This window comes from Barbus barbus, assembly GCF_936440315.1.
Source record: "Barbus barbus genome assembly, chromosome: 11".
Taxonomy (NCBI): domain Eukaryota; kingdom Metazoa; phylum Chordata; class Actinopteri; order Cypriniformes; family Cyprinidae; genus Barbus; species Barbus barbus.
The window spans coordinates 29,487,143-29,506,383 of record NC_136739.1 but is presented as its reverse complement, the minus strand read 5'-3'; the positions used below and the strand labels follow the sequence as shown (position 1 = coordinate 29,506,383).

Sequence of the window (19,241 nt, the reverse complement as noted above, 5' to 3'; positions counted from 1 at the left end):
CATCTCATCCAATCAGAATTTAGCGTCAAAGCTATCTTTTATTTATATACTGTATTTTATATATTATTTTTATATTTGAACATTCTCAGTGAGTTTATAGCCACTTTGATCAACAGTGCCCAAGGTGTTATTTTCATTGATCTCACTTATTTCATTTAAAGTATTGATATACTATTATAGATTTTGTTAACATTTTAAATTAGATTTAATTTTTATATATATTTTTTGTTATCACCTTAATTTTAGTTAAATTTTTTGTAATATTTTTGAGTGTTTTTAAATTTAAATATGTTTTTGATTTATTATTATCAATTAATGTTAATTTATTTAGTGTTAGTTATTTTAGTACTTCAAGTTACAAAACAAAACGAGAATTAAAAATGTTGTAGCTGAAATAAAATATTTTTTTTTATATTTCAATTTATTTCAAATTACGAAAATGTTTTTAATGGATTTAGTTTTAGTTAACTATAATATCCCTATGTCTCACCGCAGTTGTTCTCATCGGATCCGTCTCCGCAGTCATTGTCGGTGTCACAGAGCCATGTGCGGGGGATGCAGTGATGGTTGGCACAGCTGAACTGGTCAGCCTGGCAAGTGCCAGGGGTTTGGGTGGGACAGTCGCTCTCGTCACTGCCATCAAAACAGTCATTGTGTCCGTCGCAGTGCCAGCTTCTGGGCACACAGCGCTGATTGGCACAGGTGAAGGCCATGGGCGAGCATGTGTTATCTATGAGCCAGCAGAGTGAGGAAAAAATAAACACGCTTATTTTCATGGTAAGTGGGAAAATACTTAAAAAAAACTCATAAAATATAAAACAAATCTCATAGAAATGCATGCCTTATTTTAACTCAAAGAGTAGAGCATGGCACTAGTAATGATTCTCTGAACATACATGATACGATATAACTGCATGATGCAAATGTAATTTGCTTGGGTTGTATTTATTTTTATTGTCATATTAGCTTCTCGAGTATGAAGTGTTTTGGTAGTTTCAGTGCATTTTTAATGCTGTGCCAAGTTGAAAGTTTGTAAGAAGAACTGTGTGAAGAGTTTTGAAAAAGTGACCTAAATAATGTCCTAGCCCAGTATCAGCACATGAATATTCACATGAAATATAAAGTAAAACATTACTATTAGTGCCACAGTTGGCCTCGTCGCTGTTGTCATGACAGTCATCAACGCCGTCACATTGGTAGCTCTGGGGGACACATTTCCCGTTAGTGCACGAGAAGGAGTTAGAGCCACACTGGAGGGTCGGCGGCTCATTGGATGGATCGTCCACACACGTCTGCTGATTCGCTTCCAGCTTCATTCCGTATGGACAGCCACACACTCGCTGGGAGTACGGTGCTGGGAAACAGAAATGACTGCAGTCTCCATTTGGGTTTGTTTGCCTGCTACAGAAGTTAGATCCTGTTGGGAGTATAAACAATGCACAATGATCATTGAGTTGTATTGCAACCATATTTGATTAATTTGCTGTATTTTAATAAATGGCCATAACAAACACTAATACTTTTGTGGAGGAATTACATTCAAGGCAAAAATGAGTACAGTAAATTAATCAATAGAAAGCGAGTCTCACCAATCTGTGAGTCAGCGTTGAAGGATTTGACATGCATGATGTGGCTGATCCCTCTGCGTATGATCATCATCTCCCCTCCGTCTGTTTTACGGACCCTCACGATTCCACCCAGCCTCCAGTCGGTGAAGTACACATAACCTGGACCAGCAAACTTCATTAATGTAATCAAACAGGCCATCTCTGAGAAATACCAGTCGATGAACTCTGACTTCTGCCCTTTTATCTTTCAGCACCGAACTGACGAATTACACTGAGGTTGTAGTGACCTTCATTTCACAGATACCAGACGTGGCTATCCATCATCAAAGAAGAGGCCAATGGGACTAACATGATTAGAATGACATTGAGATGATGACAGACATCAATGAATGGCAAAATTAACATTTCGTCAGTCAATGGGTTTAATTTAGGCTGCTTTCTAAAAGTCAGCCACATCTCTGTGTAGACAGATATACAGATACAACAGATATAGAATAATACAATGATAGACAGACAGACAGAATGATACAATGGTAGAACGAAAGAACAATATATAGATGTATGATAGATTGTATGACAGACAGACAGACAGACAGACAGACAGACAGACAGACAGACAGACAGACAGACAGACAGACAGACAGACAGATAGATAGATAGATAGATAGATAGATAGATAGATAGATAGATAGATAGATAGATAGATAGATAGATAGATAGATAGATAGATAGATAGATAGATAGATAGATAGATAGATAGATAGATAGATAGATAGATAGATAGATAGATGCACCTCCAAAGACAGTAAGTCCAAACGGATGGGAGATCTGAGTGATGCGATCCAAAGACAACCTATTTTGTCCGTCAAAGTTGCTGTGCTCGATCTTGTCAAAGAAGGCGTCCACCCAATACAGCCGCATGGCACTGAGAGGCAGAGACATCATCAAGAGAGAGTTAGACCAATGCTGAGAAACATTAAGGAGGAATAAGGAATCTTAAGGAGATTAGGAGTGAGTGTGCTGTTGAATGTGCAACAAAACAAATAATGATGAGTCACAGCTTTAGGAAGCCATTGAAGTTAAAGCAAAGAGAGGAAGGTTTATGAATGAAACAGAAATGGATCATTGTTTGTAGTATTATGAGCACACCTGAATGCTGTATTGTTGTAGTTTAATTCTGGGAACTGTAACTCACCTCCAGTCAATGGCCAAGCCATTCGGCCAGCCGAGAGTGGTGTTTACAATCGACTGAGCATGTGACCCATCACCCCAGGCCCGCATAATCTTCGCAGGACGGTACCAGTCAGTCCAGAAAATATAACTGCCAAGCACAAAGACACACACAGCTTTAAAATAAATAGTTCACCCAAAAATAAACATTCTGTCATCATTTACTCACCCTCATACCAATTTCTTTTTACTATATTTCCACAGACTAGCACAAGCTTCTTTACATGCAATTACAATGAATGGGCACTAGAGCTTTTAAGCTTCAAAAAGGACACGAATTCACCTTAAACGTACAATAAAAGTTGTTAATATTACTTGTGAGTAATTTAAACATATATACACTACCGTTCCAAAGTTAAGATTATTTAAAATGTTTTAAAAAGAAGTCTCTTATGCTTTATTTGATAACAGATACATTAAAAACAAAAATATTGTGAAATATTATTACAATTTAAATTTTAAAATTAAATTTATTAATATTATTTTTCAGGATTCTTTGATGAATATAAAGTTTCTATTTGAAATGGAAATATTTTGTTACACATTAATTGTATTAACTGTCACTTTTCATTCATTTAATGAATCTTTGCTGAATAAAACTATTTTTTTTTCAATAAAAACAACTTTGAACAGCCCTGTACAGTATATATATATTTTTTATATATACAAATGTTCAATTGTTCAAATTGTTCTTTTTATTTCTTTTGTATTTCTTCAATATCTGAAGCCTTCAGAAGTCATATGGACTACTTTTATAATATACCTTTCACTTTGGAGTTTCTCATTCATTAAACAGAATAGAGGGGCCAAAAGTCATACAGGTTTGGGACGGCATGTGGGTGAGGGAACAATGGCAAAATCACCACAAATCTTCACCCCGTGCCCTCACCGAAAGCCAAATTAATAGGTGGGGATGCATTCGAAACCATCCGCTGGGTTTTATTTATAAACTGTGAGGTATAGACAGTTTATCGGAGTGCTCTGCGGGGTTTTCCCCCATTAAGCCAAGTTCTTAGTGTGCACTACAATACCGGCCTTCATGCAGCACTAATCTAGTCTCCTGGGCCCAGAGGCCTCATGACTTTGAAGCCATTGGAAATGTCCCACTAGCACAGCATAAAGAGCTCCTTTATCTGTGCCAGGTTCAAAGCAGGAGCAATCTATGAATGGCTGGGCACCTCCTGCATTATGAAAGGTGTGACTGGACACAAGTGGCCCGATTGTTAATGCTTTTTCATGATCTTAGGGAAACAGAGAGGCGAGGTGAAAGCAGGGCTCCCCCGAGCTGTGTTTCTGGCTCACGGTCGCTCGCTGAATTGTGTCTGTTGACATTTGAACGTGCCTGCGATTTCAAACTCACGGTCACAGCCCTTTTTTCCACGAAGGAGGAAGTTTGAGTGTGTTTTTTATGAATGCATCTTTTGGCCTACAGTAGCAATGGTTCAGTTCCAAAATCTCGTAAGCTGCCTATAAAGACATCATATTAAGGCATCATAACAGAAGCTTTTTCACAAGATACAATAGCAGCATAACTATAGAATATTTATGTATCCTGTAATGCAAAACAAATATTGATTATAAATATAATTCATTAACAGTTTACATCAACTAAAACTATTAAATAAAATAAAATAAAATATTTCGGGTGACTGTCTGAAAGCAAGACGCCAGATAAAAATAAATAAATAAATACATTAATTAATTAAAAAAATAAAATAAAAATTGCAATATTATAAACAAGACTAGCCAATAAACCACTCACCCAGCCACTGGGTGGACCACTATGGATCTGGGGTTGTTGAGGTTTCGTACAATGGCTCGTCTGGACTTATCCGCGACCTTCATGACAGATATACTCCTGAAGCGTGGATCTGTCCAGTACAGGTTCTTCGATATCCAATCATAAGCAAGATCTTCCACACCATCCACCCGATTGGCTGCTAGTACCTCCCTGCCTGTGCAGTTTAAAGCAAAGAAACACAAAGATTAGAGCGCAGTCCACTCCTTGAATTTGATGGAATCCAGAAAATAAAACAGTTTTCACAAAAATATTATGCAGCACAACTGTTTTTAATATTGATAATGAAAATACATGTTTCTTGAGCAGCAAATCACTAATGATTTCTGAAGCATCATGTGACACTGAGGACTGGAGTAATGATGCTGAAAATTCAGCATTGCAACACTGGAATAAATTATATTTTAAAATATATTTAAATAGAATTTAAATTAAATTACTATTACTTTTTTGGATCAAATAAATGCAGCCTTGCTACCAAGCAAAAATAGTGCAAATTAATGTGCTATCGCTTATATGTGGCTCACAGGGGTTGAATGAAACAAGCAAACTGTCTATATTGTTTTGGGTTGAGTCAGGGGAGGAAGGTATTAGTGTCCTGGATGGATTTCTATTAGAAATGTAGTCCAACACCGGCGAACACATTATCTCATGTAGTTGGCCTTTGAAGGCAGCTGATAGGCGAGATCACATGCAGCAAAATGTGTTGTTGGCACACAGCAAATATCCCGAGGGCTGAGTGGAGTATTCAGTAGGTATCAGTTTCTCACTTTATCTGCTTAGAAGTCAAGGACATTTCATCAAGCAGAGCACAGATTTTGTGCTTTTTTTCACCAACAAAATGAATAAGAAAGTCTGAACTGAAGAACACTCCAGTGAATACAAGCAATTATATATTAGGGTCAGAGAATAAAGGCAGGGTAGGTGATTTGATTCAAAAACATTTTTTGTTTGCTGGTTGAAAGTCTCTTCACACTCTGATTGCAATCACTCAGTGGTCTAAATGTATTTATATGAATTTATATCGTCTGTGGAAGGCATAGGACCGTAAAATATTCATCCAATCATATCTATCCAAGGGCTACGATAGGCTGGCCTGCTTCCCTGTCAATGTAAGAATTTGCATACCTCCGCGCTGATATGATACGTCATCAGTGCGTTACATTATGCTACTGCAGAACAAGCGAGAACGTAAGGCGTAATATTATGCGCTTTGTACTGTAAAGTTTTCTCACCGGTGAATAAAATATAAGGTAATCTGACAGTGCTACATTGAACCCTCCACAATGTCATCTCTCATCTCTGGTCTGCCTGTGTGCGTTCATGCGTTTCGGAGGAGGCGTGGCTTTGGAGAGTGATTTGCAGGGAGGGTGGGATCTTATGCTTTTAAAGCTAGCTTGCTATTGCTAGCCTCTATGAAATCACCTACACTACTATAAAACTGGCTCCCAAATTCAAGATACAGGGCAAAAAATGGTCATATGATGCTTTTTTAAAGATCATTATTTTGTGCATTTGGCATGGGCATGCATGGCTGCCTCTGGAACAGGCCCTCTCAACTTTACTGATGACTTAATGTATGATGACAGTAGCAGAATGAATTTGGAAGGGTACAAAACCATCTTGCCTACCAATATTCAAGAAAATGCCACCAGATTCATTGGGAAGTGCTTCATATTGCATCAGGACAATGACCCAAAACACCCTGCCAGTTCAGTCAAGGAATATATAAGGGCAAAGAAATGGAAAGTCTTAGATTGCCCAAGTCAATCTCCAGATTTAAATCTGATTGAACATGAATTTCAGCAGCTGGAGAGGAGAGTAAAGGCAGAAACTCCCCAAAACAAGCAACAATTGGGATTGGCTGCATTAAAGGCTGGGAAAAGCATTTCAAAGGATGAGACCAAGAGTCTGGTGATGTCTATGGGTCACAGACTCACTGCTGTGATTGTGTGCAAGGGATCTGCAACTAAATAATAGCTTTTAATCTTTTATATCTGCCTTATGTTCAACTGTCCCAATACTTATGCTCACATCAATGAGTGGGATGAACTCTAAAAGTGCTGTTCTTTTTATTTGGTAAAACATGTATGTGTTGAAACGGCTAATAATAAAATGTGACATTCTGTAGTTTTGTCTCATATTCATCTTTTAATCATATTTGCAAATGTCTTTACTCCACAGCCAACAGAGCAATTTTGTCTTTACTGTTCCAATACTTATGGAGGGCACTGTATAGGTATGTATGCCACCTTTGAGCAGCGTTAAACAGTCTGTGTAAATAAACATGCCATGTCAGATACAGCTGCTGTGGCACCTTGGCAATGCAATGATGGCTGTTGATCATATTTTATTGACAACAGCCTATATTATTCTGACTGATTGAATTAATTGATTGAATTTATATATTTTTACATTAAAAATATGGCATGCATACTTTTACAAAGGTATAAAATGTATATATGTCTGGAAGAAGTTAGTTGAAACTGCTTACAGCAGCATTACTGAAATATGCATATAAAAAAAACTAGCCATTCTCACCGGTTCCATCAACTTTCTGTTTGCAGATTATGTCCTTCACCGTATCAGAGAAGAAAATCGAATTATCCAAAGCACTGAAGTCCACTCCAACGAAATAAGATGGAGTTCCTGTGATGGGGAGAATGATGTCTTCCTGCGTGGACAGGTTGAAAGGGATTCCTCTGACCGCCAGCTGACTGGAGAACAGCAGAAACTGCCTCACAGCTGCAAGGCACATATTGCATATTGGATATTGTTTTCTTTAAACATCAAGCTGTTGCATCTCAAAATGATGATTTTTCATTATATGACCTGATTAAAAAGCATAAGATGCAAAGATGCAATGGTAACCAAAAACACAAGGTATGACTGAGATCTGTCTTACACGCGCATCTCTTGCCGTCAGCATGCAGATCGTAGCCCATCCGGCAGCGGCAGCGATATCCCAGACCGCCGTTATCAGTTCTGTGACTCAGAATACAGATGTGTTCACATCCTCCTCGATCTGTGCCACAGGGGTTACTTACTGTCCGATCAAACAAACGTACATGTCAATAAATCACAAAAACAATAGCAATAATTGAATGATGTCTGCAGCATTTTTGTTTAAAGTGGCTACGTTTAAAACCTCTCCTAAGCACAGTGATTCAACCCTGCTGTCCTGGATAAAACAGGACAGATTAACTTGACGTTTAGGGCCTGTTTACACCTGGTCGCTTCATGCGTTTTCGTTGATCGGATATCTATTTGATTTGTTAAAACATTTCCATTTACACTTGGCCACATAAATGTGTCTTCGCAAAACGGATATAAATCCATTCTTCAATTCCTGTGCTATAGGCTATGCCAATTTAACAGAGTTCACGTCAATGAAAGCAATAGATATGCGCTGCATTTTATTCATTATCAGCTAATTTCAATATCAGAGACCGCACTTTCAGTTTCATTTGCGGCAGTTTGCATGCGGACTTGCTGAGGAGATACTCAGCTACTCAGCCGCGGTGATGCTTGTTGCATTAGCGCTGTCATATCTGAGTATAACATGCCATATAGCCTATAAAACGCTTTCACACGTTTATTATTTTAATATTTTGGGAGGAGTAAAATTAGCATATGTGGTATCAACAACCAGATGCATTTACACATGTCCAGTTCAGACCACCTCCTGAAGTGGTTTGAGTGATGGATTTAAATGAACTCGATAAATGAACTCGATAGCATTTCTGGCTATCATCATGTGTGGTTTCAGTGACTAATAAAAGAAGGATCAAGGTACGCACATCCAAAAAATGTCTTGGCCAGGTGCAAGATCAAAGAGTATCATCAAAAAATAGAAAAACGATCTGCACACAATGTTAATCTCCCTTTATTAAAAAATGTAAAAGTAGCAACGTTTCGGTCAAAGAACTTCTTCAGGCAAACACGACTAATAGTGACTATTCAGTGACTAATAACAAAACTTTTCGGGCCACGTTTTCACCTGTATTTAGCACTGATGACTTGTTAATGCATTACCAAAAACAAAATGTAAACAAAGTCATTGGGAACAGAAATTGCACCATATGTACAGTTTAATATATTAAAATATTAAAAATTTTGTATATACAGTATTTATATATTTATTTGCATATACTTGATGTGTGTTTATGCATTTGCATATGTACATTTTAACATGCAAAATAACTTTTGTAAGTATTTTGTATTTAAAATCAGTCAAATTTCCATAACCAAAACTGCACTGCAATCTTGTTGCCAACATTCAACACTTTAATGTACAGAGCACAGCTCCTTACCAAAGGGCTGTCTGTATGCATGGACCACAGTCAGGCCATGTGGTCTCTGAGAGGTCCTGTAGAGCTCTTGTGGGCTGTTGTCGCTGTATTTATTAGCCTTCATAACGGCCATCTTGGTCCAGTCAGTGTAGTAGACCGAATGCTCAAACAGAGTAATGCCAAACGGATGAGGAATCACAGACCCACCATGGACCACAGTTTTCCTATTGGAGAATTGAAATAAGAGTTCATAGACTTCCAGAAAGTGTGAACAAATTATAAAAATCAGCATGCATTTCCAAATAAAACATCTCTGCAGAAGATACCTGTGCAAGCCATCATAAGTGGTAGTTTCGATATAATCGTAACGGCTGTCCACCCAATACACTCTTTTAGCCTCAAGGTCCAAAGTAATCCCAGCAGGCCAGCCGAGTTTGGTCCTGATGATCCCATAGCGATTGGTCCCATCCATGTAGGCCCTCTCCAAACCCGGTTCCCCATTCAAAGTATCCCAGTCAGAGAAGAAAATGTACCTAAACTCAAACACAACAACCTCATTGTGACACAAGACATTGTTTTAATCATCTAAAATAGAAAGAGGAACTAATCCTAAATGATGCTATCCTATTATAATGATGAATCATGATTTATTAATCTCATGTTGCACTAAAAGAGATGAAGAGCAACTTGAACTTCAATGGTATTTGCACAAATATATTGTTAGTGCTCAGCTTGGACAGCATTGGGTTACGGATAAAACCCTTTGGATAAGAACGAGATTTTGAAATGAATACGCAAAGAACGTTATTTTCAAACACTAAAGCCATGCAACTATACGCATTTATTGTCACTTCTCAATTTAACAAGAGGCCACCTGGCCGTACGACCCTATCGGGTTTCTGCGAAGCTCATCTTTGCTTAATTACTTCTGACTAATCCTCACAGACAGTGTACAACATTCCCGTTCTCAGCATCTGAGGCTCCAGATCCGAGATCAGATTCATGATTGCGCTTACAATGGACGCGGATTAGGCGGAGGAAGCAAGGGTAAGATTAAAGTCGCCGGGAAGCGTCTGACGTCTCCCTCGGAAACTCACCCCACGGTCGGGTCAAGCGCGAGACCTCTCGGGTTGCCCAGGTGCTCTGCGATCAACGTCACCCGATTGCTCCCGTCCAAGTCCACCATGTCGATTCTGTTGACGCTGGCCTCCACTACGTACAGCTTATTATTCACCCAGTCCACGGCCAGGTTTTCAGGATAGTCCACGGATACGTTCAGCACCACCTGCAAACGCGACCCGTCCATATCCACAGAAAACACCTATTTGGAGCAAACAAGTTGGAGAAGCTGTCGTTGAGGTTTTGACATCCTGCTGAATAGACCAGCATATGCTGTGAATGTTGGTTTGCCACTAGGGTTCTTAATATGTTAAAACTGACTAGTTCAAACCAGAGTTATTACTGTTAACTGAAACTAAAACTATTAAAAACCTTTTTACTAATTCAAATAAAGTGAAATTAGAAATGTTGCCTTGGCAAGTTGAAGAACTGGAATTACTAACTAAATTAGTAAGTAGATATGATTTATATAGTAAAATGTTAATAAATAAATAATAAATATCATAAATTAACGGAAATTACTAAATATACAAAGAGTAAAACTACTGAAAAATATAAGCATGTTAAAAATCATGTTAATTGAAATCAAATAAAATCTTAGATGAAAACTTTAATTACATGCAAATTAGAAATGTTGTTAAGGAAAGGTAAAGAACTGAAATTATTAACTAAATTACTCAATAAAATTAATATCATACCAAATAAATATTATAAATAGTATAAAATACTTAAAATACTAAATTAATCAAAACTAAAACAATTATATTGTACATTTAAATGATAAATATAAATAATAGAATATAATTAACTATTTAACTGAAATTACTAAATAAATAACAACTAAAACATTTTTGTTAAATGGAATAAAATTAAATAAAATATAGTTATTAGATGAAATATTTTAAACTAAATGAAAATGAAATGTTGAAATTACTAAATAGTTTCCTAAATAAATAAAACAAACATTGTAAATAAATAAATAAAAATGAAATTGCTAAATAAATAAAATGTAAAACAACTAAAAATAAAAATAAATCTAAACTAAACCTACTGTAAATAGGATTTTTTTTTAAATGACAAAAACAATGACATTAAACAATTTAAAACTGAAAATTCAAAATAGTAATATAAAAACGAATAAAAGTATGTAAATAATATTAAAAAAAGCAGGTTCAACCAGCAGAAATCCCTTGGCTAACCAGCTTCACTTGAAAGACCATCATGGTCAACCAGCCTCAGGTTCAGATAATAAATGGCTAAAACTAGTTTTTTCTTTAGTATGCAGTACAAAATCAGTCTATAAAAACTGATCTAAGGTGGTATTTTCAGCAGTAATCCTACAAGAACATAATCAAAACTTGAGAAAATTCTCTTCTTAAATAATCATGGCTAATAAGACTGTGGTCTGGCTTATATCATCTGACATCTGCGAGTTTGGCTTTCTCCGCTGCCCCAGAGGTGGTACTCTGAAACCACTGCCCTATTGATTAAAAGATGGCACCAGTTTCTCAGGCTGGATCCCTTGGCATCATAACACAAGCTAAGGCACCAATACTCTTTGCAGGCTTCACCCTTTGGAAACCAGAGCCAAATGTCTAAAAGACTGTGATTCTGAAGGTGGTCTGGTGGTGTGGCTCTCTGAGACCTCCGGCCACGACACTCAGAAACCCGTTTTCTTGCATGTACCCACTTTTTTTACTCCATGGCTGATCTCCAAATCACAAAGTAGCCAAGAGTTTGAAACAAAGCTCTTTGAGCTGGCCAAAGAATGCGTAAAAAACGGATGAATACTGCACGCTCACTCCAGATACTCTCAGGTTGCATAAAATTACGCAGAAATATGCAAGCATTTCCCCGCATATCAGACACTTTCTGGAGATTAGAAAACGCGGAGTCTAGTACCAATCCGAGCCAGTTACCGTGACTGAGGCCTTTCGGGAGCCAGACTGGTCGCCCATTATTAACGTATTAGCAGTATCTAGGCATCAGCTGAAGAATCCCCTTTCCGCTGATGAAGAGCCAACTTCCTTCATAGCTTTTTTCTTTAATCCTCAGAGACCAAGCACTGATATCTAAAAAAATATATATATTTTCTTCACATTTTTTTGTGCTGGTATGAAGAAAAAAAAGATTAAATTATATATAGATAGATAGATAGATTGGATATTAAGAATTAAGATATTAAGATTAATTATTGCCCTGATGGTGGAAATGGGAATTTTCACTGCTCTAACTCTTTTCTTAAAGCCACTTCACTAATTTGTGAAGCTCAATTATCTTTTGCTGCACATCAGAAATATATTCTTTGGTTTTTCTCATTGTGACGGATGATTAAGGGAATTTGGGCTTTGTTTTCACTCCTATTTATATTTCTGTGAAACAGGAAGCCATGGCTGGATGATTTCATGTTCATAATCACCCTGGAGTGCTCAAAATTTTGAATATGAATGGGAGTATACTTCAGAGATTTAGAGAGATCTTCAGAGAGAATTTCTAGGGGTGCCAATAATTGTGTCCAACGTGTATTTGAGCAAAAACATTTATTTCATAATGATATTCCCCCCCCTTTTAAATTCTTATTATCCAACGGTTAGATTTTTGTAATTTTTAAAACTAAAAGATCAAAAGGATTAACAATGCAGATTTTCACAACCTTCTTTGATTTACCAAGGGTGCCGATATTTTTGGCCATGACTGTATATGTTTTTTTAAGGCTGTAAATTAAGGATGCATTAAATTGATCAAAAGTGACAGTAAAGACATTGATAATAATCAGAAATGTTTCTTGAGCAGCAAATCAGAATATTAGAATGATTTCTGAAGGAACATGAGACACTGAAGACTGGAGTAATGATGCTGAAAATTCAGCTTTAATTACAGGAATAAATTACATTTTAAAATATATTCAAATAGAAACCAGTTATTTTAAAATGTAATAATATTTCACAAAATTACTGTTTTTACTGCATTTTTAATCAAACAAATGCAGCCTTGGTGAGACTTCTTTCAAAAATATTTAAAAATCTTATCGACTACAAACTTTTGAATGGTAGTGTTTAATACAAAGCAGTCATTAGTGCTGCCAGTGACCCTGCTGTGTGACTCCTAGATGCTGGAAAATTCACATTATAAAGTTGTTAACTTGCTCCTAATATGTATTTGAAAATTGAAAATTTTAACCCATTATTTAAACACTTTAAATGTTTTAATTTCAAAGTGGGTCTCTGAGGGTTAATGTAATATTGCTCAATCCTGATTGCTTCAGGAAGAGTTTAGGGAGGCTTGAAAGATACTGGAACAGTCTATTTGAGACAGGCAGACTTTATTTGGGCCTTTAGCCAAACGTTGTTGCTGGGGTGTATGAGAGGTGAGATCAGAGCAGACTGGCACAATGAAGATGTGTGTGTGTGTGTGTGTGTGTGTGTGTGTGTTGAGGGTCAGGGACGTTAGTACATGTACAAGGAGGAAGAGCTGTTATAATGCAGAGCTTTGTTTTCAACAACAAATGTAACATCGATATCACTCTGCCTGACAAGGTTAGAACTTCAGTAATCTGTGAAAGGTCACTTATTAAAGTCGGGAAAACTGAGAACCCGTAACAGGTGCCAGAGCATTAAATGAATGCAAGCGGGAAACATTAATGCCACACACTTAGCCATGAAATATAATAAACAGTGGTCTAAGCCCATCAGCAATACATATATATGATGATTATTAGATTAAACTGGAACTATAAAACATACCCCCGGTTTCACAGACAAGGCTTAAACCTAGTCCTAGACTAAAATGTAAATCTGAGCTGTTTCAACTGAAAGAAACTTGCACTGACTGATCTTAAAACATGTCAGTGTCTTTGTTTTGTCTTACGATGCACACCAGTAATGTTTTTTTCTAAGGCATGTTTATAAAAATTACTTAAATGTCCTAATTGAACTATGGCCTAATCCTGGTTTAGGCTAAGCCCTGTCTATGAAACCAGGCCATAATGTATAAAATTAAGCAACACTGTAAATATTGTCATTAATTAACTACAGGTTAACTGTATTCAACTTGCATTAAACATCTACTAGAATATAATGGCTGTTAATGGAAATGACTCAATAAAAAAAAAAAAATTGCAAATACATTAAGAGTGTCATAATGATATATCAAAAGTGTCATAAATAAAATATCAAGATTTAAAAGTATCGGTAAAATAAAAAATAAAAAAACATTTAAAGTATAAAAAAAAAGTCTTGTTAAAAAATACAGTAAAATCAGTAATAATGTGAAATATTATTGCAATTTAAAATAACTGTTTTCTTTTTTAATATACTTTAAATTGTAATTTATTCCTGTGATCAAAGCTGAATTTTCAGCATCTTTACTCCAGTCTTCAGTGTCACATGATCCTTCAGAAATCATTCTAATACGCTGATTTGCTGCTCAATAAATATTTCTTATTTTAACCAACGTTGAAAACAGTGCTGCTTCATATTTTTGTGGAAACTGTGATACATTTTGTTTTTTTGAGGATGCTTTGTTTAATGGAAAGTTTAAAAGAGCAGCATTTAACTGAAATAGAAATCTTAGGCCTATGTAACATTATAAATGTCTTTACTTTATAAATGCCAGTCCTAATGCTATTTTTCTCTTGATGTTAGTAATTTTCATAATTTTCAACCCATCTCAAATCTTCCGTTTATTACAAAAGCACTGGAGAAAACTGTGTTTATTCAGCTACAGTCTTTCCTTAGTGCAAATTATATTTTTGAAACCTTCCAGTTTACGGTTTTAAGCCTCTGCATAGCACAGAGTCTGCTTTATTATGGGTCCCTAATGATACTTTGTTGGCGACTGACTCTGGTGACTCTGTTATCCTAAATCTGTTAGACTTAACCTCGGCTTTTGATACAGTTGATCATAAAACTCTTTTACCTCAACAAGAATATTTTGTGGGCATACAGGGAACTGTTCAAATCATATTTAACAAACAGAAGTTTCTCTGTCAGATTGGGTAATTCTTCTTCATTGCCTGCTAAACTTTCCTGTGGAGTGCCACAGGGTTCTATTCTTGCACCCATTCTTTTTTCATTGTATTTACTTCCTTTGGGCTCATTTTCAGAAAGCACGGTGTATCATTTCACTGCTATGCAGATGATACCCAAATTTATTTACCCATGAAACAAAATAAACATGCTGCTCTGGAATCTCTTTTTGCATGCCTAGATGAAGTTAAATTTGATAATGACAAATAACAAATAAATGCAGTTATTAGTTCCTGTTTTTTCCAGCTACACCTTCTCTCCAAAATTAAATCTTTTCTCTCTGTGAAAACTTTAGAGATTGCTATCCATGCGCTCATTACAACTCGCTTGGATTACTGCAACTCTCTCTATCTTGGCATTTCTAAATCTTCCATCGCTCGTCTCCAATTAGTACAAAACGCCACTGCTAAATTCCTCAAAGGACATTGTAAATTTGATCACGTTACTCCAATTATGAAATCGTTACATTGGCTACCTGCGCATCTTAGAATTGAGTTCAAAATTCTTCTCTTTGTTTTTAAATCTATAAATAATCTGGCACCCAGCTATCTATCTGATCAACTTTATCCATACAATCCTACTCGAAATCTGAGGTCTGGTGATCAAAGACTTCTCTCTTTCCCCAGATCACGTTTAAAGCATAGAGGGGATAGAGCCGTTGCGGTTGCTGGCCCTAGGCTGTGATACAGCCTTCCAGCCTATATCGGATCGGCACAGTCTTTAACTGTTTTTAAATCATCTCTTAAAACCTATTTCTTTTCTTTGGCTTTTAATTCACTGTGAGTTTATGCTATGAAACTCTGGGTTGTCCTGTGTTATATGTATTTGTTTGTTCAGCACTTTGGTCAGCCGTGCTTGCTGCTTTTAAGTGTGCTATATAAATAAAACACTTGAACTTGAAACTTGATTTTTTTTAGCAACTATATGTAACTTCAGAAGGACTGTTGTTGTTAGTCTGTCGTCCATTTACCTTATTTTGGATTGTGTCGGTCCAAAAGACTCTTTGCAGTTGGTAATGGAAGTCCACACCAACAGCAACTCCTCTGTTCTGGGACTCGACCAGGGTTTGAGCGTTGTGTCCGTGGACATCAGCAATCAGCAAGTCTCTCCCGTTGGAGAATATAAGCGAAGGCACCCCAGCTGAAGATTGCCAAACAAAGTAAATTAATGTGGTAAGCTTCAAAATGAAGGATACAGTTTGACAATCTTTGGAGAACTCACATAATATAATGTACTTTTGATAAGACATAACTAATGTGAGAGAGTTTGGGGTTGGCTGTGTGGTGCCAGTGTTTGTTATTCATTTCCAGGGCCTGCCAAACAAATGGTTGGGAGGCAGACATTTTAGGATCTTAATAACACAATGGTATTCAATGCAAACTGAGGCGCTTGAAGAGAGATAGGCTGCAAAAAGCCTGATTAATGGACATATAAGATAACAGTTAACACCAGGAATATTAGTCTCAAAGATACTTATGTGAAAGCCTGCAGGAAAATCAGCCCGGTCTCATGAAAATGCGTATAAATAGCGTGCCAAAATAAAAATTAAAACTTGTGGTATTAATACGAAAAAATGGACTTTGACATATATATGACGCGTGTTTGGCGTGCATATAATATGCAGTTTTCGCATGCATATGATATGAAATTTGTTGGCATGCATATGATACGCAGTTTTCGTGTACATATGATACGCATCTACCCCACAACCCTAACCCTACCCATCGCATAGCATATACACGCCAAAGTCCATTTTCACGAGCTTTCGTTTTTATTTGGTGTACTTATTTATATAAAAAATTACCCTGAGTGAATAAATTTTTAAAATAAATATTAATTAATTGAATGTGATTTAATACAAGAAAAAAAGGATACTGCGTAAATATTTGTTTTAATGTGTAAAACTAATTTAATTTAATAATATTTATTATGAGAGTAAAAGTACACTATAAGAGTAAAATAATACAAATATTTAAAAGAAATATGAATTAATCCAATATGACTTATTATGAGAAAAAAGTACAAATAAATACGATTAAAATATACTTGTAAATCTGTGTAAAATATATTTAAAATAAATATATATTTTTTTTATGTGATTTATCATAAAAAAAGAACAGAGCTGTAAGTCCATTAGAACTGGGCGACAAATATATATATTTCAAACATTCACAGAACAAATGAAAATATTTAGCTTGCACTATAAAATCCAAAACAAAAATTTAAGCAACATTTTTATCAACTGTGCATTTATTTTATAGCTAACTAGATTTTAGCTATATTTAAATTGCATTAAAACAACTATAGGCTACAATTGCTTTTACGAGCTGTTTAATCTGAATACATGATGTTTCATAACCATACTGTGAAAAAAAAAATTATTTGATGATGAAAATTGGAGTATACATACTCTTTGGGTCTTTCAACTTCAAAATATTTTTTTTTATTTTATGTGTTACTTGCCATTTGTTTGTAATTAATTGTGAAATTTACTAGCAATTTCTGAGTAAAAAATTTTCAGTGCACCTTACTTGAATTATCTTATAGCTGTATATTACTGCTATATGGATGACACTTTGACACTAATCTCTGACTCAGAATACTTTGTGACTGTAACATTGAAACATGAATGCTCTGTGAAGCTGCTTTGAAAAAAAAATTGTACTTTATACAAATAAACTTGAAGTGAATCAGTTACAGCACTTCATCAAACACAGAGATTGAGTATATACTGTAGGCAGCATATTAGGCCTGAAGGGACTCACACGAGGGATTTGCGCGGCAGTATTTGTGCTGCTCCAGAAGGTAACCGTCCCGACAGCTGCAGCGATGGCTTCCGATCCGATCCTCACACAGCTGGTCACACATGCCCCACAGACTACAGTCATCATAATCTGCACAGAATACAGGGAGAGTTGATGCAAAGTCACCGGTTTGACTGAATATGAGCAACTATTTGTAATCACCAATCAAATGTTTTACCAATGCATGAGCGGCTGTCGTTTCTGCTGACCAAGTATCCCGGCGGACAGGCACAGGTTCCTCCGTCAGGAGAGGAGCGACAGTGATGCTCACAGCTTAGAGATGCACAGCGCCAGATACCTGTCACAAAACACAGCCATACAGCACTCGAAATGTTAGGAAGACCTTAGAGGAAACCGAAAATGTACAAAGCGTTAAAGTAAACAGAATTCTGGCAGATTAAAGTCATACCAAACCAAAAACTAAGACAGCAGCAATGTCTTTAACAGTGTGTTAGGCTAGAATTATTGTTACTGTCATCTAAAACTGAAACTACACTGTAAAAAATATTTTTCATTGTTCACTAAATACAGATTCTTAGAGTACATTTTACATGAAAATTTGATTATTTTACTTATCACATTTATTTCAAAGTGTTACCTGCTTTTCTTTTTAATTATTTGTGACCCTGGCCCACAAAACCAGTCATAATTATAGATTTTTCTTTTATGCCAAAAATCATTATATTAAGTATCATAATGGAACATTAAGATCATGTTCCATTAAGATATTTTGTAAATTTCCTACCGTAAATATGTTAAAACTTAATTTTTGATTAGTAATATGCATAGCTAAGAACTTTATTTGGACAACTTTAAAAGCTTATTTATTCAGCTTTCATATTATGTATACATCTCAATTTCCCAAAATTTTCCCTTATGACTGGTTTTGTGGTCCAGGGTCACATTTGTGAAATCTGTTTCCACACAATTTTTTCAGTAAATTAAAAATCAATTAACATTAATATATGACTAAAAACTCAAATTCAAATAAAATAAATTAAAGCTATATCAGCTATATTTTATAATATATATAAAAAAAAGAGACAAATGACAAAATGACACACATTACAAAATAAAAACTGAAGATTTTAAAAAAAGGTCATTCGAAATATTAATTAATACTACAAACGTATATGAATAATACTAAAACAACACTGGCAGAAATCAGCTTTAGTGTTTTTTAGGTGGTAACTGACTGCAGTTGCGTCCAGCAGTGGTGTTGGTTTCATCTTCTCCGTCCGGACATTGTGCCGTCCCATCACAGAGATGGTCCAGAGGGATGCAAACACCAGAAGAAGGACACGGCCATTCCCCGGGATAACACTCACGCTGGACATTATCTAAACACACCATGTTCAGTCCATGTCAGTCAAGATAGTTTCATGTCCTGAAAAACTTGCAAT

The 19,241-nt window shown here is 36.0% G+C and overlaps 1 protein-coding gene across 1 annotated transcript in view; it reads right to left on the bottom strand.

The window, feature by feature from the left end:
• LOC306876874 (low-density lipoprotein receptor-related protein 2-like) overlaps nt 1–19,241 on the bottom strand; it is a gene marked incomplete at its 5' end in the record, with an annotated part of 108,373 nt that overhangs the window by 71,734 nt on the left and 17,398 nt on the right. The window contains 15 exons of the mRNA XM_079428315.1: nt 491–730; nt 1,136–1,417; nt 1,590–1,727; nt 2,363–2,493; nt 2,764–2,889; nt 4,561–4,753; nt 7,138–7,341; nt 7,502–7,642; nt 8,910–9,112; nt 9,215–9,421; nt 9,986–10,209; nt 16,005–16,174; nt 17,800–17,928; nt 18,017–18,136; nt 19,035–19,178. Of these exons, the coding sequence (XP_079284441.1) occupies nt 491–730; nt 1,136–1,417; nt 1,590–1,727; nt 2,363–2,493; nt 2,764–2,889; nt 4,561–4,753; nt 7,138–7,341; nt 7,502–7,642; nt 8,910–9,112; nt 9,215–9,421; nt 9,986–10,209; nt 16,005–16,174; nt 17,800–17,928; nt 18,017–18,136; nt 19,035–19,178 (2,652 nt within the window). The remainder of the gene's footprint in view (nt 1–490; nt 731–1,135; nt 1,418–1,589; nt 1,728–2,362; nt 2,494–2,763; nt 2,890–4,560; nt 4,754–7,137; nt 7,342–7,501; nt 7,643–8,909; nt 9,113–9,214; nt 9,422–9,985; nt 10,210–16,004; nt 16,175–17,799; nt 17,929–18,016; nt 18,137–19,034; nt 19,179–19,241) is intronic.